We start from the raw sequence: 26,201 nt of genomic DNA, 5'->3' as shown, positions 1-26,201 counted from the left end.
TATTTTTGATAATCAGTTGTTGTATTTAAATTAGACCATAAACAACACATTATAAAAGAACATATATGAAAAGAATAGGCTGAATTCTTTTACTTCAGGAATACTATTTGCCCATAAGGCTCTAGTATAGGGATTTATAATTAGTGAGACCTCATATAGTATCCCATTCATTAATAAAACAAATATGCTAATACTGTTTCCCAAATATTCTATATTCCAACATTTTTTACTAAGGCAGATTAGGCTTTCTTCAAATTAGTTAGAGTTAGTGACCTTTGCTTATAAGTCAAGCATATCTTTTATTAAAAAAAAATTATTGAGATCCAATGGTTTGGAGAAATTAAAAAGTTCATGCTTAGCTAAACACATTGCAGTTAATTTTTAAAATCATACCATTTAGCAATAGAATTGGTTGAGTGACTTTTTTTTTTTAAAGACCCCACTCTAGGGAAGGTCAATTTGTAGATAAACAGCTCATACCTAGCAGCACTGCCTAGCTAATGTCTCACCTGTGGGAGTAGGTTGGAAGCAGCTCAAACAAATGAGGTTAACCTACATATTCTAATCACCCAGATTGAGCAAAAAAACAGACAGAAAGCACAGAGTCAGGGGGCCTTCAGTTTATTTCTAAATTTTTTCCGGCTTTTGTATGCTGGAGTGTCACCAAGTAGATGGTAGGTGTGTCCTTGCCCACTGTTCCTAGGTCCCCTTCTGATCCACTTGTTGCATTTCTCCCAGTTAACTGACTGGCCACAGGCAAGATGCCTTTGAATACAAGATCAGCACAAGACATTCTAAAGAGCCACTTCCTGTTGGCGGGGTGGCTTCCTCTCATCTTCCTCTTACCCAAGCCCCCACTGGAAGGGAAGCCTGAGAGGTTGCAGCCAAAGACACACAGCTTGCCCTCCTTCCCTCAGGGAGGCCTGTGAGATCCCTAAGCTCCCAAAGTGGCTCAACATTCTCCTTGTGATTCACCAGTTTCTAAAGACTGACTCCATTGTAAGCCCGCAGTGGTGGTGCATGCCTGTAATCCCTGCATTTTGGGAGGCCGAGGCCAGCAGATCACTTGAGGTCAGGAGTTTGAGATCAGTCTGGCAAACATGGTGAAACCCTGTCTCTACCAAAAATACAAGAATTAGCCGGGCATGGTGGTACACACCTGCAATTCCAGCTACTCAGGAGGCTGAGGCAAAAGAATCTCTTGAACCCAGGGGGCAGAGATTGCAGTGAGCAGAGATCCCACCACACTGCACTCCAGCCTAGGTGACAGAGCAAGACCGTCTCAAAAAAAAAGAACATTTACTACACTGTGAAATCCTTCCAGAGATACTTAGCGTGAAAAGGGTTGCTGGGAAAACCAACTAAACTTGACTACTTAGAGAAAATGCATATTTTAATGAAATTTGGAGCAAGACCTCTCTGAAACTACATTTTACTTTTGTGATACTCCTTTTGAAATTTGGAGCAAGACCTCTCTGAAACTAACATTTTACCTTTTGTGATATTCCTTGTGAGGTCAGAAAAATCTGTCATTTTGTGCAAAGTGGAGATATGCTGTTTCATTATAATATGTACATGCTCATTATAAAAGCCTTCGACAATACAGGAATCTATAGAGAAGAAAGTATCATTCTACCACTCAGAGGTAACAACTCTTAGTGTTTTGATATAAAGCTTCCTAGATTTTTTTTTACAGCTTTACAAACACTCAGATAACTATAGGGCATCTAAAAAATAGGATCAGATTATATACACTATTTTACAATGTGCCTTTTTACAGAATTTATACATGAACAGGTATACATTTTCATTATAATTTTTAATTGCTTCTTAGTATTCCATTGTATGTGTGCCATTTATGGTTATTTCCCATTTTTCATTAATAGAAAGGACGTTCTTGTATGTTTTTTTTAACCTGTGTTTTCCTGTGTCTTTGCTATGAATACTTAAAACAGATTGTTGTGTAAAATACTATGTACTTTTACAAATTTTGATAATAATTGCAAAATTGCTCTTCAAAACAGTTGTATCAATTTCCTTGCCCACTAATGTTGTGGGTGAGTGCCCATGTCTCCACACCATTAGAAGTCATACAGATTAAAGACCGGGTACAGTGGCTCACACCTGTAATCCCAGGACTTTGAGAGGCAGTGGCAGGAGAATCACATGAGGCTGGGAGTTTGAGACAAGCCTGGGCAACATAGCAAGACCCTGTATCTAAAAAAAAAAAAAAGAAAGAAAAAGAATTGCCAGGCGTGGTGATGCACACCTATAGTCCCAGCTACTCCAGAGGCTGAGGCAGGAGGATTGCTTCAGTCCAGGAGTTCAAGGCTGCAGTGAGCTATGATCCACTGCACTCCAGCCCAGGCAACAGTAAGACCCTGTATAAAAAAAAAAAAAAAAGGGAAAGAAATCACACAGGTTAAAAAAGAAGTGGTATTTTAGAGGGCACACATTTTATGAATTTAGGGTCATTGAGGGCTTTATATGGGTGCAGAGGCTGTGTTCCTGATTGCCGAAAAGGTCACCATTATCTAACCAGCACATTCATTTGTTTGCCTGAGAGTATAACTCAGGTTTCCCTTTTACAGCCCACCGTCATATTTTAAACTCTCCGCATGTGTTCCTTTCCTTCAGATTGAGGAAGACACGTGGCAGAAATACTACTTGGAAGGAGTCTCAAATGAAATGTACACAGAATATCTCTCCAGTGCCTTCGTGGGTCTGTCCTTCCCTACTGTTTGTGAGTAAGTGACCATTAACTGGATGCTCTTTGGCTCTCAGGGATATCGAACGTGCCCCTTGCAAGAAAGCCTCCCACCTCTGCTGGGTACAGCCGGAGCACTTGACAATTGCTAAGGGTATCCTGTGTGCTCGGCCCCATGTGAGGAACAGAAGGGTGGGTCATCACATGGTCCCCGCCTCGAGAATTTCCACTGGCCCCACTTTTCTTGACAGGCCTGAGAGTCTTGGACTTGGATTCATCATTTATGCTAACTTATGAACTACAGTTATCCTGCATGCCTCCTGTGATGTAGACACATTCATGAACAGTGGCATAAACCCCTGCCTGTCTGATTCTAATAGGGCAAAACAAATCTTGCCAGCCCCTCAATGAAAGGAATTTTAATCTGTCTTCCAATCAAGTCTGATCATAGAGACAACAGAAGCTAATGCAATAAAGCCATTCAAAGTACTTTCACCCTTTGCTGAGGAAATGTGGAACCAAATATACAGAAGGAGGCCTTGAGCCCCCACAGAGGCAACTGCCATGTTATAATAATAACAAGTCTTAGCTTCTCTTTCTACTGGCTCAGCAGGATGGATCAAAGCCACCTGCCATGGCCACTGCAGGTAGAATAGATGGTCACCTATGGGGGATGACCTCAAGAGCTCTAGGTGTCTGCCGTGAGGCATGACAGTGCCTCAGATTCCTCACTTAGAATCCTCATGTCTGTAATCACAGCACTTTTGGAAGCTGGGGTGGGAGGATCACTTGAGGCTAGGAGTTCAAGACTAGCCTGGTGTCTTGAACCAGGTGTGTGGTGGCACACACATATGGTCCTAGCTACTCTAGAGACTGGGATAGGAGGATTGCTTGAGCCCAGGAGGCTGAGGCTGCAGTGGGCTATGATTGCGCCACTGTACTCCAGCCTGGATAACAGTGAGATTATATCTCTAAAATAATAAAAAAATAATAATCTCAGATGTTGAGTTTAAGATGAACAGGGTCTTTGTGCCCATTGAAAACACAAACTCCCTGAGGTTGGTGAAACATTAAGCCTGATCTCCTGACACCTTAGCAAAGGATTTGACAAGTATTCTTCTCACTGGGGAAAAACAGGGGGATCTGGGAGCTCACTGGGCTGAGGAAGAAAAGCCATTTGCTTGGGCTTCCTGCCTACTTACAAACCAAATCACCCTCCCGAAAGAGAGGTCTGAAGACATCCAGACAAAACCGATTGGGCTTTACCACAAAGGAGAGGACAATCCTGGGTGCCCTTGGCCTCCTCTGTATCGCGGTTTTCTTTCTGTATGCAGGAGGGAGGGAGGCGGAGCGCTTGGTGTTTACCTGGAGCCTCCTGTCACTGAACACAGCAGGTGCACTCTGTCAGTCCCTGGGCCCAGACCCTAAGCAATCCAAAATGGTTTGGCTGTTTACTGAAATTTCTCACCCTGTCTCTAAGCGAAAGTTTAAATGCTAAATGGACTGGAAAAATGAATAGGTAATTGATTCGGAAGGAGTTATTTTCTGAAAATGGATGCCCTATTGTGACTCCCATGTGTGCCTTTCTTTGAGAGCTATTTCTCTTCCTGCCACTGAGAGGAGTTAACCATTCAGAGGCATTGGGTCCTGGAACACTGAGGCTGTCCCAGGGGATCTCCCCCTCCTTGGAGCTTGGCCTGCCTAGGATAGAAAGCCCCGGGGGAAAGCAGGCTTTTTAACGGAAGCTAGTTTTATAAAAAGGCAATTGAAGCCTTGTCTTTCTAATGTGGTGGTGGTCTGAGCACAGAGACGAGCTGCCAGCGCCTGCAGGGAGTCTTAGGCTGGTGAGGGCGTCAGCAGGGGCTCCGTCAAGCCCCCTTCCTTGGCTGTGGAGTTTCCCTGGCCTAACTGGTGTTTGTGTCTAACAAGAGTGCTCCCTCCCCAACCCCCAGGCCCTTCTTGCTTTTCCGCCCTTCTCTTACTCTGCTCCTGGTAACTGAGAGGGTTCCTCTCACGGGTAACTTGAAGGGTTAGGACTGCTCCCCCTACAGGCTCTAAATGAGATACTTACAAGGTACATTTGACTATATTAGTGTTTAATTTCATAAAAACTAATTGCTGATATTTCAAAATAGTGGTATTTCACGTAAAAACTAGATTTCTGGCTTCTTTAGAAAATCTAATGTGACAGTGCAAGACCTACATTTCCTCTGAATCCTAACTGGCTCCAGTTTGATGCAGCAAAGGGGTTAGTGTAGTCATGTAGTCACTCCTCCCTGATACCTTAAACCAGGCCAGATTCACACATAAATCCCAGGCCTGGCCCTGTGGATGTGTGAGTTTGCCAACCCTGACCCACTGGGTGGTATGGAACTTCACTGGCCTTCAGCCAGCTCAAGAGCTGGCACCAGTGGCTCTGTGAATATTCCCTTTGATTGATTTTAGTATTTAGAACATGTCCCAAGGAGGAGACAAATTGTTGTCAGATAATTTAGTATTTGCTCAGTAAAGCTTCTGGAATATATATATATATATATATCCCACTTCTGGGGGGATATATATATCCCAAAATATATATATATATATATCCCACTTCTGATGTGAGTGAGAATGTGTACAACTTAGTGCTTTTATTCGTTTAATACAATGATACAGCAGAGGTAGAAATGATCAATAAAGGAAGGACATTTAATGAGATTTAGGAACATCCCAAAACATTGAAGCTCTCCTCAAGCATTTGATTATCTGGAGGCTTAATTATCTGTGTTTTCTACTTTAAATTAAAGAAAAGCCATAACTCAAAGTTACCAGCAGTTTAATGATAACACTCTTCAATTCAGGTTAATTAAAGCACAGCCGTAATTAGAGTGTAGTGTTGTACATCACTGGGCTGGCACGTAAGTATTTTCATTACAGTAAGAATTGGCTATTCAATTTCAAAATGACATAAAGGATGCCAAAATATATTTTAAGCTGGTTCACGGAGAAGAAAAAGAATTGGGGAATATTCTGAGTATCATAAAGCACAGATAAAATATACAGATTTTCCGAGCAGTTTCTGTAATTATACGCTGCACTAAAACAATATGCAGCCAATAACATCTTAAAGCATGGAAAGAAATAAATGTGCTTTTTCTCTGGGCTGGCAAAATGCTCCCTTGCAGGGTGGGATTGGGAGAGCTTGGAGTTTTCTCAGAAGCTAGGAGATTCATTCTATGAAAAGATATGGGAGCAGGATGTAGGGGTGAAATTTGAGGTTGTTTCCCAAGAGAACAGGAAGGGGAACAAAAGAGGCAGTGGGGTCAGAAGGTCCTGCCACCCCGAAAGCTATCTCTGTGAAAATTTCAAGCCAAGAGATTCTCAGTGTAGCCTTCAGTCTGTGGCTGAAGGCCCAAGAGCCCCTGGCAAATCACTGGTGTAAGTCCAAGGGTCCAAAAGCTGAAGAACTTGGAGTGTGATGTTCAAGGGCAGGAAGCATCCAGCACAGGAGAAAGATGAAGGCTGGAAGACTCCACAAGTCTAGTTCTTCCACATTCTTCTGCCTGCATTATCCTAGCCATGCTGGCAGCTGATTAAATGGTGCCCGTCCAGAGTGAGGATGGATCTACCTCTCCCAGTCCACAGACTCCAATGTTAATCTCCTTTGGTAGCACCTTCACAGATATGCCCAGGAACAATACTTTGCATCCCTCAGTTCAATCAAGTTGACAATATTTAACCATTACAGGTGCTTACCCCAATTTCCTTCTCTGAAATAGGAGTGCTATGACTTATCTGTCAGTACTGGTTAATGTCTTTTCTCCCTCTCCCTCCTCTCCTTTTCCCTCTACCATTTATCTTTCTCGTTGAATATAATAGAAGCACTTAGAAAGAAAGAAACACATTGCGAGCTATATGTGTATCCAATTTATATTTACTTTTAACCTTTAGGAAATTCTCTTATCAGTTAGTCACCAATTAACCAGATATTTAATGAATTGGGATATGTGCATCATTGTGCCAAGCTTGGTGCCACTTCTAGAGGAAACTGCCTACTAGATTTGATCAAATATGTGCATGAAAAGATTAATAGCAGTACTTACAAATGCCAACAAATGCCAAGTAAAATATTCAGTTTGCCTGGGTTGGCTGCCTCCAGAGTTTACGGTCTGGCTAAGGAACATCTGGCTAAGGTACCCATCCTCAGAAGACCTAGGCACCCACTGATAAGTGCTTTGGTAGATGCACACAGCTGGGATAGAGATGCTGAGAGTTATAGGGACATCTCCCTGTAGGCTGGGGGGACATGGGGGTGCTTCCTGGAAGAGATGACATTTGAGCTGTGTCTTGTCAGGAGTTTTGATTCAGATGGGGGATAAAGAAGGAAGAGGATATTCTAAGTGGAGGCTGCGCCACATAGTACCATAGGGAACTCTCTCAACACGTAGGTCTCCGAGATTTTCCAGTTAGAGCAAATTGATTTCCTCTTTAGATGAGAGAAAGAGATGCATCAGATTTATTTTGACTTGTGATTTTTTTTTTTGGAAACTGATAACAGTGTTTTTTTATGCACACTTGCAAAAGTGAGGGTGCACTCCCCTACCCCAGGGAGGGCAGAGGGGAGGGGAGGGGCTGGACAAGGAGGAACTGCAGGAAACCCCAGGTTCAGCAGTTGGGCTGCCTCAAGAACACTGCGTTCTAGGTTCTGAATTTCACGGTGAGCTTGTGAGTCGGTCATTCATCATTTGCAAAATATAAAAGCTGAATTGTATCTGGTTTTACAGCTCAGAGGGGATTAGGACAAAAGATGTATTTAAAATATGGTGTGTGTCTCTCTCTGTCCCTCTGCAGCTGATGGAGCAGTTAAAATTCAGATTTGATGTGGAGTATTTAATGCCTGGGTAACTTGGCGAACTCCGATCAGATCTTCCCCAGCTGTGCTGAAGGGCAGGAGTTCTGTCCCCAAGCCCACGGGCTAGTATGGATGCTACTGTGCTGGTTTAAGAGTGCAGGGGGGATTCTCTATTCCCTCCTCTACTCCCTGCATTCAGTGTTCCCCTCCCAAATTCAGAAAATCATGCTCTCAACCTATGTTGTTTTGCACAGACAGATCTTTAAAAAGCAGCAGCTTGGGGAAATTTAAAATTTAAGACCGCCCGGAGAAAGCTGGGCCTCTTGCCCAATGAAAACTGTAGCTAGTTTAACTTGAGTTCTGTGAAATCATTAGTTTTTAGAGAAAGACATCCAAATTTGAACATGGAGCAGAAAGAAACCAGGCAGACCCAATTGTTATATGGTAGATTTCTTTAGCCTGACTGCAAAAATGAGCATTTTAAGTGCATTTATGGAGAGACTCAGATCTCGCTCTCTCTTTCTCTCTCTCTTTTTTTTTTTTTTTTGAGACGGAGTCTCACTCTGTAGCCCAACCTGGAGTGCAGTAGCGTGATCTTGGCTCACTGCAACCTTGTCCTCTGGGGCTCAAGAGATTCTCCTGCCTCAGCCTCCCAAGTAGCCTCTAGTCCCAAGGTACTAGAGGCATGCACCACCACACCTGGTTAATTTTTTTTGGAGTTTTAGTAGATATAAGGTTTCACCATGTTGCCCTGGGTAGTCTCGAACTCCTGAGCTCAGGCGTTCCACCCACCTTGGCCTCCCAGAGTGCTGGGATTACAGGCATGAGCCACTGCACCTGGCAGATCTCATTTTTTAAAAAATATTTTCCCCTCACAGAACTGGCTCTATTCATCCACTGGTTTGGGGAGTACTGTAATTAGGGTTGAACTTATATGAATAGAGATGTGAATACAGTATTGGTGGTTATTTCTACTACAGAGACCCAAGAGGTGACCTTCTATGAGCTAGTGAATAAACCGTTGACCCTAAAGTCTATTGAAATCCTCAGTAACAGGCTACTGAGGCAGTAGTGGGTCCAGAATTCTCTACAGAGGGGTCGGGGAGGGAGTCCTGTTGGAAATGGGGTGGATGCTTGGGCTTTGACTCAACATTGGGTTCTCATAGCAAACACACGGTTTTTTCTTTCATTTTATGTTTCTCATTAATAATAATAGCAAGGCTCTCTAAAAATGCAGTTTCTTCACACTTTAGGCAAAAGTTAATTGTCTATATTAAGTAATGTATTTTTAAACTCTAGAGTCTTAGGTGTGCTAGTGGAGATGGTGTGTCTGTGAGAGTGTGTGTGTGTGTGTGTGTGTGTGAAAGAGAGAGAGAAAGAGAATAAGAAAGTGGGGGAGAGGGTGGGGATATTCTGAAACCTTCCCACTCCACTCCTATCAAAGCTTCATAGAGAAATAGAGTCTTAACATTTCCATGAACATTTTAAATCACTTCTATTTTCTTGGTGCTGAGTCTTAGAAATCCTGATGTTTCAAAGTTTCTTTACCTAGATATTTTGATTTCTAGGACCTGTCATTTTAAATTAAAGCTCCTGAATGTGAATCTTTTCCATTTCAACCCGTTGATCCAGAAGACCTGGTTTCCCAACGTGCAGTGTTTGTATCCGTATCTACTTCAATTGCTTGTGCCAACCTGACATTCCCAGGGGCCCTCTGGATAGCTGAAGAGGGGCTGGTGCTTCAGGTGGGGCTGGGTTCAGGAGGAATGATGACTGTTGCTTCTTTCGTCCTCCCTCATCTGACTTGTGGGGTGAGTCCTCTTCAACAGCCCCAGACCTCCTCTTTGTATGTTCTTCCTGAAGGTGCAAACTCTATGACAGGTTTCCATGTTTAATTCACACCAGCAAGTAATCTTTCCAGTCAAGGGGGCTGATTTAATGGCAAGAACAATTTATTTCCCTCTGGGTAGGCAGAAACAGTTGGACTCTAATTCTTAAGAGCTTTTGTTCAGGAACATCTGGGTTGAAACTACTGTAGTTAACAGATGATGTTGGCAGTAAAAAAAAAAAAAAAAAAAAAAAAGGCTTTGTATAATGTCGTTGTCAAATTTGGTAGACCTCTACCTAATAATTATCAAGAAAGCAATCTAACTTGTTATTACAACAGTTTTATTGCCGATTGCGGGCTTAAGACCTTTTTGTGACAAGTGGCATTTTTTCTTGAAGAAAGAAGTCATTTCTATTCCCCTGTAATTATTTTTGCAACCAGCAACAGCTTCCTGCATTGGACATATTGGGGCATTTTATTTTAGAAACCAAGAATTAAATTATTGCTAGCTTATGGCTGATTTTATCCCATTTATCACATAGTGAAGGCTTTCTTGCTTCCTTTTTTCCCCTTACCTCACCTCACCCTGCTTCCTGATTTCACACCAATCCTGTAAATGTTGAAACACTGTAAGTTGAGTAAAGGCAGAATTAGAATAAGGATTAGACGGCTAATGCCCATTCTTCTTTACCAAAAAATGGTGCTGAGTGATGCGAGTAAATGTTTAACCAGAGAACATCAGTTCTGGGTAGACTGAAAGTATATATGTTCTTGAAAATGTAAGGGGTACATAAGGGCATAAGAGGGTCTCTAGAAGGTCCCAAGGACAAATTGTTGTATTTTAGAATTGGACTTGCATCTTGGCATTGTGGACTGAAGGCAAAAATTAGATTCCCAGAGCATATCACTACTTTTATTTCCTTCTGTATCCTTCCTTTCCCATCTGTCCACTTCTAACAAATAAGACAAGCTAAGAAGCAGCTTGTTTCATGATTCTGTACTGACTTCCAAGCTTTCTCTGCATAGAGTTTCCTAGTTTGCCACTTTATCTTTTCTCCATCACTCCAGCCACTCATGAGGTTTACTCCCCATTCATACATGCATTTATTTATCCAGCCTTTACTGAAGGCTTACACTTTGAACTTTGCAAAATGCTAGTGAGGGAAAGCATGCATCCTGTACAGGAAAAACTCAGTCTAGAGGGAAGAGATAAGTAAACAAGTCATTACCACACCAGCTCCCCTGTTCACTCAGCTTGCTCTGCTCTTCCCCACTGGACACCTCCAATAGAGGCTACATCTCTACAACAGGATGTAGTCTTTAAGCCCAGGATTGTGACATTGGCCAACTCTCTGTGGCAGGATCTAACAAAAAAGTGTGATTTGAACACTCACAGAGGGAGCCATAGCTCTGCTTCCAGTGTAAATCATGGTTTATTATACTTGATTTGTATTCTGCAATATCCAGAGGATACGTATTATAGTAGGGATTAAAAACTTAGCTACCTGTAAGTTTCAGGCAGTTAGCAACAAAGAATGAAGAGTGAGGCCATCTGAGACAATAGAGAGTGGTGGGGACTGTGGCACATTGGAGAATAAACATCCCATCCAGAGGGATAAGTGCTTCACACCCTTTTCACCATGTGGAATGTGGTGCCAATGTAGCCATATCTGATTTTTCAAGGAAAGCTGAAAAGCCAGTTTTTATGTGAATTCACTTGTTGGCATCTATTTACAGTTTTTTAAAAAACACTGTACTTACCAAACAGAATGTGTCTGCCTGTTGGGCTTGTGACTGCCACTACATTTCCTCTCTTCTGATGAGAAGCATCTGTGCAGCACATTGCATCAAAGACTTGATTTCTACTTTTGGCGTTTTACATAAAAGTCAATTGACCTTGACCTAGTTGCTCTCCTCTGTTTGGACCTCAGTTTGTCGTCTGCCTAGGAAGGGCAGGATCGGCCAATCTTGAAGGGCTTGAATCTGAAAATCTGTGTTGTGGCACGGCTTGCCTATGTTCTCTCTGTTCAAATCATTCTATCCCTCTCCTTTCCTTTGGCCAGTGGGCAACAGCTTGTTTTGGGTCAAAGGACTTCTTAAAAAGGGACTTCTATAAGGCATTGTAGAATCATCTTAGGTATGGATTTGAATGTTTTGACATTATGGATTTAAAACTGGAAGAGGACTCAGATCTGCAGGACCACCCTGTATAAGGTTAAGGAATGAATACAAGGCCAGATAGATTTTAGGACTTTCTTGTAGTAGGAAACTCTTTTCTTTTTATATCCAGTTGGTAAATGGTACTGTAGTAACTAGGAAGACATAATTCACCATTACTATGAACTGTTACTTCCCTTCTTACCAGTGGGATTAGGTTTACAAAAGCAATGAAGATATTTGATCCCATGAACTACCAGAGTCCCAAATTGGACTGGTCATTGCTCATAGGATATTAGCAAATTAACCTTTGCACGATCCATACTAAGTTTAAGATCAGCCTTCTCCCTGATGTTTTGGTATTTAACTACTATTTACATTAGAAAGTGGTTACTTAATTTGGTAATGTGGTTCAATAAACATTGCATAAGCTATATATATATTTTAAAAACAATTTAAGTTCCAGAAGTAACAGTCCCATAAAGGGTGCACGTTAGCAGTGCTCTTTGGGACATAAATTAAGGAAGGCATTTTCCAACTGTAGTTGGATATGTGTGTTGGTGTTTCAGCAAGCTGCCCAATCAGCACAAAGCCCAGGTCATTGGAATCTTCTGGCAGGAATCAGAAAACCTGCAAATCACAGAAGATCCCAGATATGCCGGTATAGAAATGGTCCTTTGACATCTGACTGTCTGCTGAAGGCACTGCTGGGGACCACAACCTCACATGTAGGAATGAGCAATTGATCTCACTCCCTGGAGAGCATGAAGCCTTCAGCAGTACTTTCCTTGAAAGCAACACATCCCCATATCCAGCACATCTGATTATGTCACTTTTCTATTTTAAACCAACTAAAATCCCCCAATTCCACTTATAATAAGCTGCAGACTCCTTGCTCTGGAAAGCAAAGACCTCATGATCTTGTTCCCACCTCTTTTCCTGACCTAATCACTGTCACACTTGACTTTGCTCACTCAGCTGCAGTCTTACTGGATTTATTGCTGATCCTCAAACACCCAGAGCTCTTCGCTGCCTCAGGGCCTTTATGCTTGCTGTTTCTGCTTCCTAGAAAGCTCTTTCCCCATATCTTCTCATCGTGCTGTTGTGCTCCCTGCATCCTCAGAATGGTCCTCCTGAACCATCACAGATGATATACCTCTTGTGAGTTACTCTTTATATTCTTAGGTTATTTTATTTTCAACATAGAACTTGTCATCATCTAGGAATTTATTATTTATTCACTTGTATATTTGCTTATTGTCTGTCTCTCCCAATACAAAATAGGCTTCACTGGAGATCGAGATGTAGTGTATCCTGCCAGGTATCAACTAGACACCTTAGGCAAGTTACATGGACTTTCTGATCCTTGGTTTCATCACGTGTAAAATGGAGCTATCAATAGAAGTCTGAATAATTGGGGTAATAGCTTTCTCTTAGGGATATTGAGGGGATTAAATTGAACCACCAGGAAGCCCTCCCCACATTGTGACCCAGTACCTTATCCCCCTTACAATGCTGGAGCTGAATAAATAAGCATCAACTCATTGTTCAATCTGTCAGTTAATCAATGTTCTGTTATTCAAAATGGTAATGCTCATTGTAGAAACTTGTCGTACATCATGTATAATTATTTTGTTTATGTGAGCTTTTATTCCATAAGTATGTAAGTGTATAGTTTCATCTAATTGTATTGTGTCATTTACACGTTCATGTCTTTTTATATATTTGTTCTATTTACATGTTCATGTCTTTTTGTATAATATTATTTGTTGATCTTATATCTTGCAATATTCTGTGAAAAGCCATTTAGAATGCTAATACCATATTGCATCGTACTTTATTGCCTTATTATTGGACATTTAGGTTGTTTTCTATTTTTCTACTCTATATAAATAATACTTACTCTGAACATCTTTAAGCATAAACATTTTACTGCACCTTTTGTTATTTTCTTAGATTTGAAACCCAGTAAATGGAAACCATTTGTTTGTTTAGCTTCTCTGTATCAGTGTGTCTATTCACTATGCACTGTGGAGAATTCCAAACAAGTTCAGGACTCTTAAGGAAGTTGCTCTGGTTAAGGAGACAAAGTTCAGACACGTGAAACAATAGGGAGCGACCATAGCCAGTATAAAATTAACTAAAGGCTCAGTGATTTGGTTACAGACAAGGTGCTGGGAGAGTTTTGAGAATAGAAAATCACAGGGTAGCAGAAACTGGAGAAGACCTACTACTTGGAAGATTAGAGTTGATGTGGCCTGGGAGGATGGGTTGGGAAGAGAGAAGAAGGGATGGGGAGCGGGGGATGCACAAGGGAAGGGATGGAAACAGGAACAAGCCAGCCTTAAAGCAGTCTGCTCTGCAGTCAAGAGCACCAGGCAGATGAGGTGAGACAGCTTGGATGGAGCCAGGAGTGACGATGCCATCGTCATGTGCTGGGCACCTACACAGAGGCCAAGTATTATTACCATCATTCCAAGCACACAGGGGTCTGTTCAGAACAACAATATGAGCCATTTTTACAAAAGACTGAAATGGAATCCAAATAACAGGTCCAGCTGGTCCAAATCTTTCCCTCCCCCTGTAGTTAACATTTTACTACCCGACCGAGTAACTAATGAATCTGGCCCCGTGTAAATCCCCAGGCACAAATCCCTGCTTGGGCTCTGTGTCTAGACAGCCAGACCTGAGTGCAATTTGCACTTTGAGCATCCAGCACCTTATCACTTGCAAGAAATCAGGTTTAACAAGGAAGATGGGGAGGTGTTGCTTGCACCCCTCCCTTTGGCACAGTGCCGGTGGAATGAGGATCCCCCTCCGATAATGACTGCATTAGGAGACTGAAAGATCGTAATAGTGTTTGTTATGTGGCTCTGGTCATTCAGAAGCACTGATTGGGAGGCTTCTCCATCTCATTGCAGGCTGTGTTTTGTGAAGCTCAAGCTCCTAATGATAGCCATTGAGTACAAGTCTGCCAACCGAGAGAGCCGGTAAGTTTGCGGTGACCCAGCGGCCGGCTGACACTTTTGGTGGTGAGAGTGCATTCTGAGAACGGTCGGTTTACTTCTGCTTTCTTGTGAATTATTTATCTGCATGGAACCAGATGTAACACCTCTCTGACCCTAGAGCACATTTCGAGGGTCCCCCGGACACTGCAGCTTCTATGCCAGACCAGCCTGGCATCCAAAGCCCTGCTGGGCATTCAGAGAGTGTTTCTCCAGGGAAGAGGGATGAGTCCTACAAAATATCTGCAGCTGATCATGCCGACCTGGACTTTTCACCTTCTAAGTGTTAAACCAGACCTTAAAACCCTTTTTTACTGCTGTGAGCAAAAAAGCAGGTGGACTCTGGCCTCCTTTACAGCAGCCTTGGGGTAGAGCTGTGAGGGGAGACACCAGCTCTCTTGATAGCCAAATTACAAGCAGCCTATTGTGTACCATATGTGCTTCTCCCGGTGCAACCAAAATCCAGGTGGCAGAATATCAGCTTCATGTAAATGAGCCAGGAGAGTGGGGCTCAGAGGCAGGAGCTCTCTTTATTTATTTATTTTACACTTAATTGTGTGCAAATCAGACTGATGAGGGACTGTGTCTGGTTGAAATAGATAACATCCCAGTCAATATATGAGTTCACGCTGGAGGTGGGAAGCATCATGCTAACAAGAAATTTTGCTGATGGAGTACTGTATGCCTTACAGATAAAATAGAGATGATTTTTTTGCTTCCCAATTCTTGTCAATAGTTTTGGAAGAGAGCTCATTGATAAATGCTCAAGCTTTTGTTCTGTGAAATGACACCCATAGTCTATTCCTTATAGTTCATTTTTTTGATCCTGCAGATGCCCAAATGTAGAGTGCAGATCCCTCCAACAAATACCTTAATACCTGAGCAGAGTGCAGGGGAAGACTGATCCCTCCAACAAATACCTTAATACCTGAGCAGAGTACAGGGGAAGACTAGAAGTTTCCTTTTATCATCATTTAAGGAGTTTTCCTTATCTGGGTGAATAACCCAATATAGCCAGACTTTCAAATGTACAGTCTGTGTCTATGACAAGGCAAAACAGAAGAAAAGAAAATACTGGATTGTAAACAGATCAATCCAATGTTTTCTGTTACGTTAACTACCAGATCAGATTGCTCACAAAGTCAATCTGATTAAATGTTAAGCTATTTTGAAAACCCAAATCAACCAAAAGGAAGAAAAAATGGTAGATTTGGTGGCCATATGTAGAACATGGCTGTAGCAGTTAACAAGTATGTAGGTAGATAAATATTTTCTTTTTCATGTTGGCAAAGTGAAGAATATTGTTTGCAAAAACTGAGAGTCCTGGTTATTTGTTGTTCAGCAGATGAGGTGGAATTTTCTGGGATTACTGTTTACCCATGTTTTTGCCAATATTCACTTGTACCTGTGTAGGGGAACTGTGTGTATCCTGGATTTTTGCAAATGATATTCTCCGTGTTGCCAAGTCAGCAAATCTTGGTGTAACTCGATGTTCTCTATTTACTTTTGTGCATCTTTCAAAAAAAAAAAAGGTCGTGATGTGGGTGACGTTGATGCTGAATAGTGTTTTTACCATTCTGGAATAATCTGACTGCAGAGATTGCACCCTGAACCTTGAGCAGTTGTCTCTCATTCATTGCCTTTTGGTCCCAAGGAGAGAAAAAGAGCGAAAGGCTGTTAATGGTTCATCGTGAACTCAATGTCACTCTTCTAAGAAAACTAACTCAGAGCACTCCCTGAAGACGAAGCTTTTCTTGGATAGGCCCTTCAATTGAGTCACAATTCTGAGATGTTTTCAACAAAGCCATATTTATAGATATAATTTTTAGTATATATATATATTTTTTTAATTTTTTTTTTTTCAGAAAAGGGCAAAAAGGACTTGTTTGGCTTTGTTTGGGCTTTCTTTGCGCAGTTACCAGCTTTAATTCTCAAATGTGGCTTGGTCTCAGTGTGGAAGCACATTGGTTCTTGTGGAAAAAGGTGTGTTTGAGGGAATGTGGATCATGCCTCTGAGAAAACACAGGACTTATCAAACACAATATCCATGTTAAAGATAAACATTTTTTTAAATCTTCCCTGAGATAATAATTTTAATGTTCTTCTTCATTTAAAATGTCCCACTTCTTTTCCTCTCACATTTTCTAACCGACTGGGTGTGAAAATTCGAAGGACCTGCTTCTCCTTCCCACCTTCTTTAACCTGTGTTTAACTACCTTCTTTGTTGTTGGTTTCACCCCATGATACTGTTTTCATGCTTTGCCGAAAAACCTTGTTTTCACATGCATCCTTCAAGTGATTTGAAACAAAGGTTTTATTCCTTCTTTCCTTTTGGTGTCAGTCAATTTATTATCAAATTGTTTGATTTTAAATTCTTTTCTTGTCGTTTTGCAGAAGCCGAAAGCGGTATGCACTCTTCGTTAACTTTTCTTCCAACCTCCACCCTCTATCTTCACTCCTAACCACAGGACTAACCATTTGCCAAGAATTCAAGAAGAGAGAGATTATATATATGTATATATAATCTCATTCCCTTGTCTAGTGTATATATATTATATATATGTGTGTGTATATATATACATATATATACACCCCTCTCCAACTAAAGTACATACATTGGAAGTAGCCTATTTCTGTTCCTGTTTGATTTGTTGGTTCTTTTGGATGACGCACTAACTTCTTTGCAGGAAACCTAAAAAAGGAAAGGCACACTCCTGTTTTCAGTCATGGCACCAATAATGGGAACAAATACTATGAAAGTTGAACAGGAGGATGCTTCTCTCCAGCCCTTTGTGTCTGTTTCTGTATTGTCCTGATGTGTCTTGGTGTCCATTGGACTCTGGCGCCATTTTGTCTACATACCACATCCACATTCCCAGTGACCTCCTCCTCCCTGTGTTGAGTTTCTTGTCTGTAGAGCAGAGTTCATGTCCTTTTATCCACAAAGCAGAGACCAAGCCCTTACACTTTGATTTTTCCTTACATTTATTTTGGTGATAACATTTTGAATATTTTATTTCTCAGGCAGTGCTCAGTATAGACTTAGAACACTGCTATTAAATTGCCAGATTATCACACTTGATTTACAGAGTTAGTACTGTTTATTAAGACAAACTCGTGGCTCTTTTTTTCCTAGTGTGTTTGGGCATATTTCTTAATACGAAGCTTCTCAATTTCACCATGTGATTTCACCCTGTTTTGCTGCTGTTTTACATTGCATGAAGCATGACTAAATCATCATCAAGGGCATTTAAAAAAAAAACTTTGGGGTTAATAGTTCCAGGACAGCTTTTCAATAATGTGTTCTCTAAGACAATATTGTTGAAAACATACTCTTGAGATGCCTACTTGTTCATCTTTTCAAGTTACTTTTGTCCGTGATTGTAATCACTATCATGTGTTTGTTTGTAATTGTGTGTGTGTGTGTGTATTTGTCTGTATCTCTTTCCAAAATCTGATTCTTCTGTGATTTTTGGAGTACATGTGTATAGAGGTGGCTTCCTGTCAGTTTGGCATTATTGATATGATCCAACTGCGAGAAGTTACTGCAACACTTTGCATCTTAAAGGTCCACAGTGGTTGCACCTCTGCTGTTGGCTTTTGGCCTTTGAGTCCTTTTTTCTTGTGGTGAAGGCATGTTGTGATGTAGGCATGACTTGTCCTAAGTATACCAGAAAATGATTTGGCTTGCTCCCAGAACCAAATATCCAGCATTATCCTTTCTAGATCACCTCTTTCTTCCCCATCCCATATGGCTAATATTTTTTGTATATGCAAAATATATTTGAAAATGCCATTTCTAAAGTTATCGAGATAGATGCAGGCTGAGTAAGTCCTCACCAGTATCTCTGGTGGACCACAGTGGCAGTCATTTGAGTCTGACCAACTGGGAGCAATCTTTATCATGCTGTCTGTGTGTGAGTGAACTGGGCTTAAGTATATTGACACATGAAATACACAACTGTGTCTCCAATGGTATCCGAAAGTAAAAGTGCGTGTGTCTAGTTGTGTGGGACTCCAGCAGCACATATTTTAAAGCCCAGAAAAAATGAAAAGTTCCAGAAAGGTGATAAGATTTGAGATGTGGGGTTTCTCCAAACTGTGCCTGCACATGGCCTATAAACTACAAATGCAGTCATACTCCCTGAGAGGGGACACAATTGGTTCAAACAAAGTTCCAACTGAGAGTCATTGTATATGAACTTGTGTGATCAAAGAAGCCTCTTCTCAATGGCGTGATTCATCTGGGCATAGCATGAACGAAAACCCTAGATGGTTCTTATTTGCTTGTTTTAGTTAATGAAGTCCCATTATCTTGCTAGACACAAATATAATTACTACGTTATCAAGTACAAACTATGTTCTCATATGAGTCATGCTATTTTTTTTTAAATTGCCTGAGGAATGGTACATTACACCTACCAAAAATGAAAGGGAGAGGAGAGAAATATATATCTATCATATTTACCTGTAATGGATAGACATTTCCTTAAACAATATCTGTTTCAGTTGAATTACCAATCATTGGCTGTCTCCAGAAACAGGAAACAAGTAAAGTTTACAATGATTGAAGACAAAACTAGATGTCTCCCAGTTATGCACAAGTGGTGGAGAAAGGAATACGTTTCTTTCCTCCATCAAGCTGCAGTCTTCCAACTTGACCCAGTGTTTAGCAAGAAATACCCGATGAAGTGTGATACAACTTGAGACATGGTGCTGTTCTCATGGAGGGACCTGATAGAGACATTTCCCCATGGGACTGAGCTCCGTTAGCCAATTGCATGTAGATGTGTTTTATGTGTAGGAACTCATATTTCTCTTTGAAGGTTTGCTTTCAATGTTGAAATCAATTGCTCCAACTTCCCAAGGGGCACACTGTTTACATATTGGGATATTTACATATTCATACTTAATGCCTCTGAGAGATTGCTAGTTCATTGGCCAATCCCCTAGCCCTAGCAGAGGTGTGGTCACTCCTTTAATCAGCCTGACTGATGAGAATTGTAGCTTGTTCTTTGAAAGAAAACTGTGACCTCCTTTCCACTTATTTGTGAAGAAGGAAAACTTCTGGGACTGAGGTTTTAAAAACTTATTTTTTTAATTCATTCAACCAATAGTTGAAATGTGCCTGTTGCATACAATGCTCTAAGCCTGCTACTCCAAAAAACTCAAAGGTAAACAGAATGTGATCATGTTTTGTACCCTTCTACTCAACTGTGGGTTCCTTACAGAAAATACGTATTTGCTCCATGTAGGAGGTGAGTAAACACACAATAAGTTGAGACTAAAAACTAGTCTGAGAGCAAAAGAAACAGAGACAGCAAGTATCCTTGAAGAAGGGACCACACTAGCCCTGTGCTTCCAGCTGTCACTGGATGTTTTCTGTTGAAACCAGTAAGGTCAAAGAAGAAAGGATAATTTATATATTCCTTGAAATGAGGGAAAGTCCACCTCTGCCAAGATGTCCTTGTTGGAATTCTGTTAATGGATATATGGGCTTTTTCTCTTAGAGATTTTCATGATTCTTCACATGACACATGTTGAAGTTTATCTCTGATAAACTAGTGAATTACATAAAGTTGGAGCCAGAGAACTGATTTAGAGTGGTGCACAGGGAGAGAGACTGTTGGCAGTCATTAAAACAAAACAAACTTAACATTGGATACTCTCCTAAAGAGATCAGAGATCCTTGGAAAAATTTATGTATTCCTATTAGAAGGTCAATAACAAATTCTAAAGATAGTAGGCAAAAGGGGGAGAAAGTCACTACTATCCAAAATCCTTGTCTTTTTATATTTTGAAGAAGAGGGGGATTCGCATTTTATTTAAACTTTCTAGATTTGGAATGTGTATAGAAGACTTAATGTCTAAAATAAGTGTATATATATATATATATATATATAAAACCAGTAATGTAGTTCCTGGTGCTTCAGCACCAAGAGCATCTTTGTGTATCTAGATTTCTTTCTTTCATTGTTTCAAGGGCTGGGTCCATTCTTTAGATTCCCACCCAGAAGGCTGCCTAAGCCTTAGCTGAGTATCTGCAAACGGTTCTGCCTCACATCTCACATGGGGATGGTTTAACCCCCCTCACCCCTGTTCACAGGGAATAAGAGGGCATCCTGGAATCCACATGACCTGTGGGGCAATTAGAGATGCTTTTGGTTCCTTACACAATCAGCCATAGATTTAAGGAACAGAGGATACTTCTCTATGCAGACAAAAGTCAGTCTAAATTAGCTGACCACTAGATATTGTGCAGGGATAAAATGTTTTGGATTTCCTTGCAGTCAGTGGAAGAGTCTTCCAATGACAGTAGGGCACCTCCTGGGTCATTTATTAGCAGCAAGGACAAAGTGGAGAGTAATGGTGCTGTGAGCATTTATTTACCTCTCAGTTTTATAATCACCTAACTCACTGAGAGTAGCAACTATGAATTTAAGACCTTCTTTGTGTCAGTCATGTTGCACATAGTACATTCTTTAACTCTCTTAGAGACATTGTAAGCTAGGGATTATTCACCCATTTTATAGACAAGAAGTGTGAGGCTTACCTGCGTTTATAAAGCCAGGACCCAAAGAGGTGAGACCTGAGTCATGTGCCTGAACCCTTAACCAACATCAGCAGCAAACCTGAAACACAAATGTTCTTTACATCAGAGCCCCAAATCTTTCTTCTCCACTGCACTAACTGGACTAAAGCAAACTCAAAGGCTATAATAAATTATCTCAACCTGCACTCTCTACAATGCCAATTCTAAATGTTCACTGTAGGCTAATTATTGTTCATTGTTGATAAAGAATAATGAAACACATAATATGAAAAAAGGAAACAGCATTCTATGTGATGCTTATTTGGTTCATATATGTCACCAAGACTTTGATGTGGGTCAGATTTTTCCTTTTGAATTCTGTTGTTCAAATCATGATAGGATTTTTTTTTCCATTCAGAATTTTTTCTTGCATTTTTTATATGAATAATGTCAAAATGTAGGCTTTTATAACTCTAAGGAACTAGCTCCTTTAGGCTCCAGAAGTGCATGGAATATTTTGTGTAAGTCCTTATACATTATTCTGTAGTGTACAGTTCTTTACCCTATAATTTAATCTCATTAATGGGCAAGGCATTTTGATAAGAAGCCTGTATTATATTCCATGGGGTCAGCTAGAGAAAATCTCTGATAACTTTGTTGAAAATGAAATACACTTTGGCTTTTCTTTACAAGAATTAAGAAAAGGAACAATAACTCACATGCATTGAGCCTTCTATACATCATCTCACTTAATTCTCTAAAGACTATTATTACCATTATCCACCTCTTGTAGGTTAAAAAAGTTGAGTTCTAGGGAGATTTAGTAACTGGCCCAAAGTCAAACAGCTATTAAGGGGTAGCGTTGGAATTTGGACCCAAATTCTGATTGCAGAGCCAAGGCATGTAAAAACTGCCTTGCAGGAAAGGAGGTAAAAAAAAAAAATGTGCGAAATTTAGAATCCTGCCCTTCTAAAACATCATACTGAATTGGCTTTGAAAGATAAATTCATCTAAACTGTATGAGCTCTGACACTTCGCCCTCGTGATTGCATGAAGTCAGAGGGCTCATTATACCCATGTGAAGAGTTGGCGGAGGGGTCATTAGGAGGTGCTTATGGAGAGCCGCTGCTCAGTGCAGGCCGTGCTATTAGTGTGGACTGCTGCTCTCTGATTTGGGAGGAATCTCATTGCTGCCTGTGGTTGTAGGGCTGAACAGTTAAATCTTCATAGCCTTTTGATATTATTGAGTGTTAATGATAGCCATGACACAAGTACAGTTTCCTCCTGTCAGGTCTTGTTATAAGTAATGGTAGATGTTCTTGTGACCACAGACAATTATTTTGCAATAATGGTCTGCTCAGAGGTCTCCCAACCAGGTGAACAAAGGTTCACCTGTGTCCTTCCTGTATGACTACAGACATATCACTTCACTGACCACAACACTTTTCTGAAATGGTTTACCAGTAGAAAAAAAGATTATGTGTTAATTACCATCCTCTATATTTTGATTGTTTGGGGCACCTGAGAACTTCCTTTAGACTGATTCCAAATATCTATTATTACCTTATTAAGCAACATCTTTTCAGAACAAGGAGTACCTCTGCTGTTTCTGTTGCTTCATTCGGAGTCCCTAAATTCAGTATCCATTAAGCCTGAAGTCTCTTCTCAGTCTGTGCATCAGACAATCTTGTATTCTGCTTTTGATCTGCAGAAAATTAAACTTGTTTGTTTCATCCATTTATTAGGTTAGGATACATTTATCTCTTCTGTCAGTCCAAACACATCTTGGCCAGCTAATCTATTTACTCCACTTTGAAATAGGACAATGTATATTTAGGTTCCCACTTCTCTGCAGGGCAAGTTTTTTTAAGGGGTGGTTTGCATTTGTTTTCTCAATTTGCCTCAATTAGGACATGCTAGACACACATCTTATTCAAACACCCTGTAAGTTTTTATAAACAGCAGACTGGAATCGTTAAGTATATCCAACTGCTAACTTAAAAAAAAAACTGTTTGGGTAAATCCAATTCTTCCTATAAAGGCTGTACATAGAATCAATTTCCATGTCCTTATCAATGTCATGAAGACGTTCAGTTTCCTTCTGCATTGGTTACAGGTGTCTTGTACCATTCCCCGTGGTAATATGTGGTGTGTGTACATGTATGTTTATGTATACATATAGGGGTCCCATTAATGCTCTGTCATTTAATGGAAAATTGTTGTAGCAATAGTTTCATCAGGCCAATAATGCTTCTGTGTTGACCACCAATAGCAGTTTCAAAAGGAATGTATTCTGATGGACTTTGCTTCAAATCATATGCCCATGATGGCAGCTAGACTGCCCCATTATATAAACCCAGGCCCTAAAACTTTGATTTGCTTTGATTTCCTCAACTGGGAGCATGCCAACCTGGGAAGTAAGCAGTAGTGCTTAATGATGGCATTATCCAACTAAATGTATGGGGCAGTGGGCATTGGGCTCTGGACAAAATCTTTGGGGAAAGCTCTAGACTAGTGGGCCCCCTATAAACACAACAGTATGGTGTAGCCCTCGAGGTTTTATTCAGAACATGACCTCACAAATGTATCTTCTCTGTTTGTTTTTGTTCACTGAGCAGTATATTAATTAATCCTGGAAACCATCTTAAGATCCAAGAAGGTACTTTAGGATTTTTCATCGCAAGTGATGCCAAAGAAGTTAAAAGGTAAGAGTTTATTTTCAACTGGCTTTCTTTCTGGCCCAGCCATAGACACCTTGACCCACGGAAGTAGGCAGGCTTCCATAACCCCAAAACTCCTTAACATATCTATGGCCATCAATTGGTGTAAGAAAAACTTCCACAGACTCCTGTTCATGTAGTCAATTCCACATCTCTAAATGAGAATAATAAAATTTTAGAACTAAGAAGCCTAGTTACCTGCTCATTCATTTTATGAGGGAGAAAATGGGGGCTCAGAGAGCTGAATGACTGCTCAAGGTCATCCTGATTCCTGATGACCCAGAACAACATAACAAGACAACTGACTCTTTGTCTAGTGCTCTTTACTTAATATTATCTGGGAAATTTACTTGAGAATTATCAGTTTTCTACTGTCCCTGCCAAATAGAATTTCAAAAGGTTGGGATTAATTTCAGATAGAATATGAAACTGGCTCTATTTCTGTTTGTGGCCTACTAGGTAAGTGGCTGAAGTTGTCAGTTTCAGTTGTTAAGCCACTCGAAGTACAGCACAGGATTTCATTGGCCTGCATGTTTCATGACATTTTTATTCGTATCCTTAAACCTGTTTAAGCAGCCTAGGAATTCACCAGGTCCCTTCCAGCACAACATGGAATATTGTTGTATTTGATTCTAGCCTATGAACTTGGATAAATTTACTAGCAGAAAATGCGATGCAAATGTTCAGACAGGTCATTCAGCTCAAGAGTAATATTCCATAAAATATTTTAAGTACATTATTAATTGTGAAGGTCTATCATTATTTATATAAGCCTATGGTCTTCATTGAATGAGTTCCTCATCAGAGCCAGGCCTGTACTAGGTGTGCTACATTCTTTATTGCTGCTCTTCAAAATAACCCTGGAAGGTAAGTCTTCTTAAACACTCAGAGCTTTGGTTTCCTCATCTGTAAAACTGAGATAAGTGATTTGTCCGAGGCTATGAGGCACATAAGTAAGTGGCAGAGCCCAGAATGGAACTGGTCTTTCCTTTTCTAAAACCCACTCTCTTTCTACCAAATTTAATAATACTACCACATTCTTACAAAGGAGGGTTTATTACACCCCAGCACTATTTTAGGTACTAGGTTCTCTGTATCTAAAACTTGTTAAAATCTCACAGCAACCCCATGAGATAGGTAGCATTACTCTTTCCCACTTTACATATGAGGAAACTGAGGCACAACTTGGCTAACTAACTTGCCTAAAGCCATACTGCTAGTGAGGAATAAAGCCAGGAAGTTCGGTTCCAGAGCTTGCACTCTTAATTATTTGCCTGGGTTGAGCCTGACACCCTGAGCACAGAACAATGACATGTGAGCGTGGATACTTAGGGTCCTCTTCCTCCCCACCCACTCTAGCAAACTAAGCCATACTGGCTACAGAAGCTTTCAGGAAAAAGAAAATATGGGCTGGTGGAAGAAAAAAGAATTCTTAAACTGAGCTCTCTAATAACTTAAATTTATTTCTGCAAATTGGGGAAAGATTGCCATGATTCAATTGTAGGGGAAAAATACCTCCCTACTCAGTTCATGGAATCTCCCTGTTGTTCAAGAGTATCCTGAGAACTGGGTACACCTGAGAAGGGAAATTAGGATGAATGGGACTGAACATTCCCTCTCCCTGTACTCCAATCAGGTCTCCTGGAGAAGAAGCTTGTGCCCTTGCCCAGACTGTGAGACACAAAAGCTTGAAACAGCATCTCAGCACCAAGTACAGGAGGCTGGGGAGCACAGGAGCACCATATATCACGTATACCTCCCAGATAGCAAATATAACATGAAACTCCCATTTGTGTAATTCTATTTCCTATTGCATCTCTCACTAATGAATGTCACAAATACCAGGCCGTCCAAAAAACAAATTACCTCCTATATTAGGGAGTGCAATATGTCTCATTTCAGTGCTTTATGGTATTCACAAATACATGCTGACACAATCAGCTACAACACCAGCCTGTAATTTTCCATGGTGTGTGATGTGTCAAAGCAAATGCTGTCAGTTAGGGGATTTCAAATAGATGAAGACTGCAGAAAACCACAGAAAGGACATCGGAGATTTGAATGAAACTAAACAAGTTTTGTAAAAATGGAAAAGTAGATTATGATGATCTAGTATCGAGTTTGCACCCTCCACTGCAAAAAAGCAGCAAAAGAAGTTAATGAATTCTGGCTCGTAGAAAGCTTCAGATGCAGTGCTTTAGAAAATGAGGAGTGAAACCATCCCACTGCAGTCTTAAGAAGGTCACTTGAGGATGGACATTTGGGTACTTGCTCTTTCCTCCTTGCCACCAAATATTTTCCTTTTAAAATAACATTGGAACATAGACTTTAGTATAAGAGTCACAAAACGGTGGCTCAGTGACTCAATTTGGCTTGCACATATGATTCTTTTGAGTCACAATTATTAAAAATAAGTGAGTT

At 40.6% G+C, this 26,201-nt stretch overlaps 1 protein-coding gene across 21 annotated transcripts in view; it reads left to right on the top strand.

Annotated features, from left to right (window-relative positions):
• LOC105465975 (potassium calcium-activated channel subfamily M alpha 1) overlaps positions 1–26,201 on the top strand; it is a 763,404-nt gene that overhangs the window by 594,990 nt on the left and 142,213 nt on the right. For 12 of the 21 annotated variants that reach the window (XM_011714686.3, XM_011714685.3, XM_011714673.3 and 9 more), the window contains 3 exons: positions 2,638–2,747; positions 14,445–14,513; positions 23,679–23,765. In XM_011714686.3, coding sequence (XP_011712988.2) covers positions 2,638–2,747; positions 14,445–14,513; positions 23,679–23,765 — 266 coding nt within the window. Of the gene's footprint in view, positions 1–2,637; positions 2,748–14,444; positions 14,514–16,922; positions 16,935–23,678; positions 23,766–26,201 lie in introns of all 21 variants that reach the window. The other 9 variants (XM_011714683.3, XM_011714677.3, XM_011714675.3 and 6 more) reach the window with 1 other exon arrangement.

Source organism: Macaca nemestrina, chromosome 9, assembly GCF_043159975.1.
Source record: "Macaca nemestrina isolate mMacNem1 chromosome 9, mMacNem.hap1, whole genome shotgun sequence".
In the NCBI taxonomy this organism is placed as follows: domain Eukaryota; kingdom Metazoa; phylum Chordata; class Mammalia; order Primates; family Cercopithecidae; genus Macaca; species Macaca nemestrina.
The sequence above is the reverse complement of the archived record's forward strand: the minus strand, read 5'-3'. Positions and strand labels throughout refer to the sequence as shown.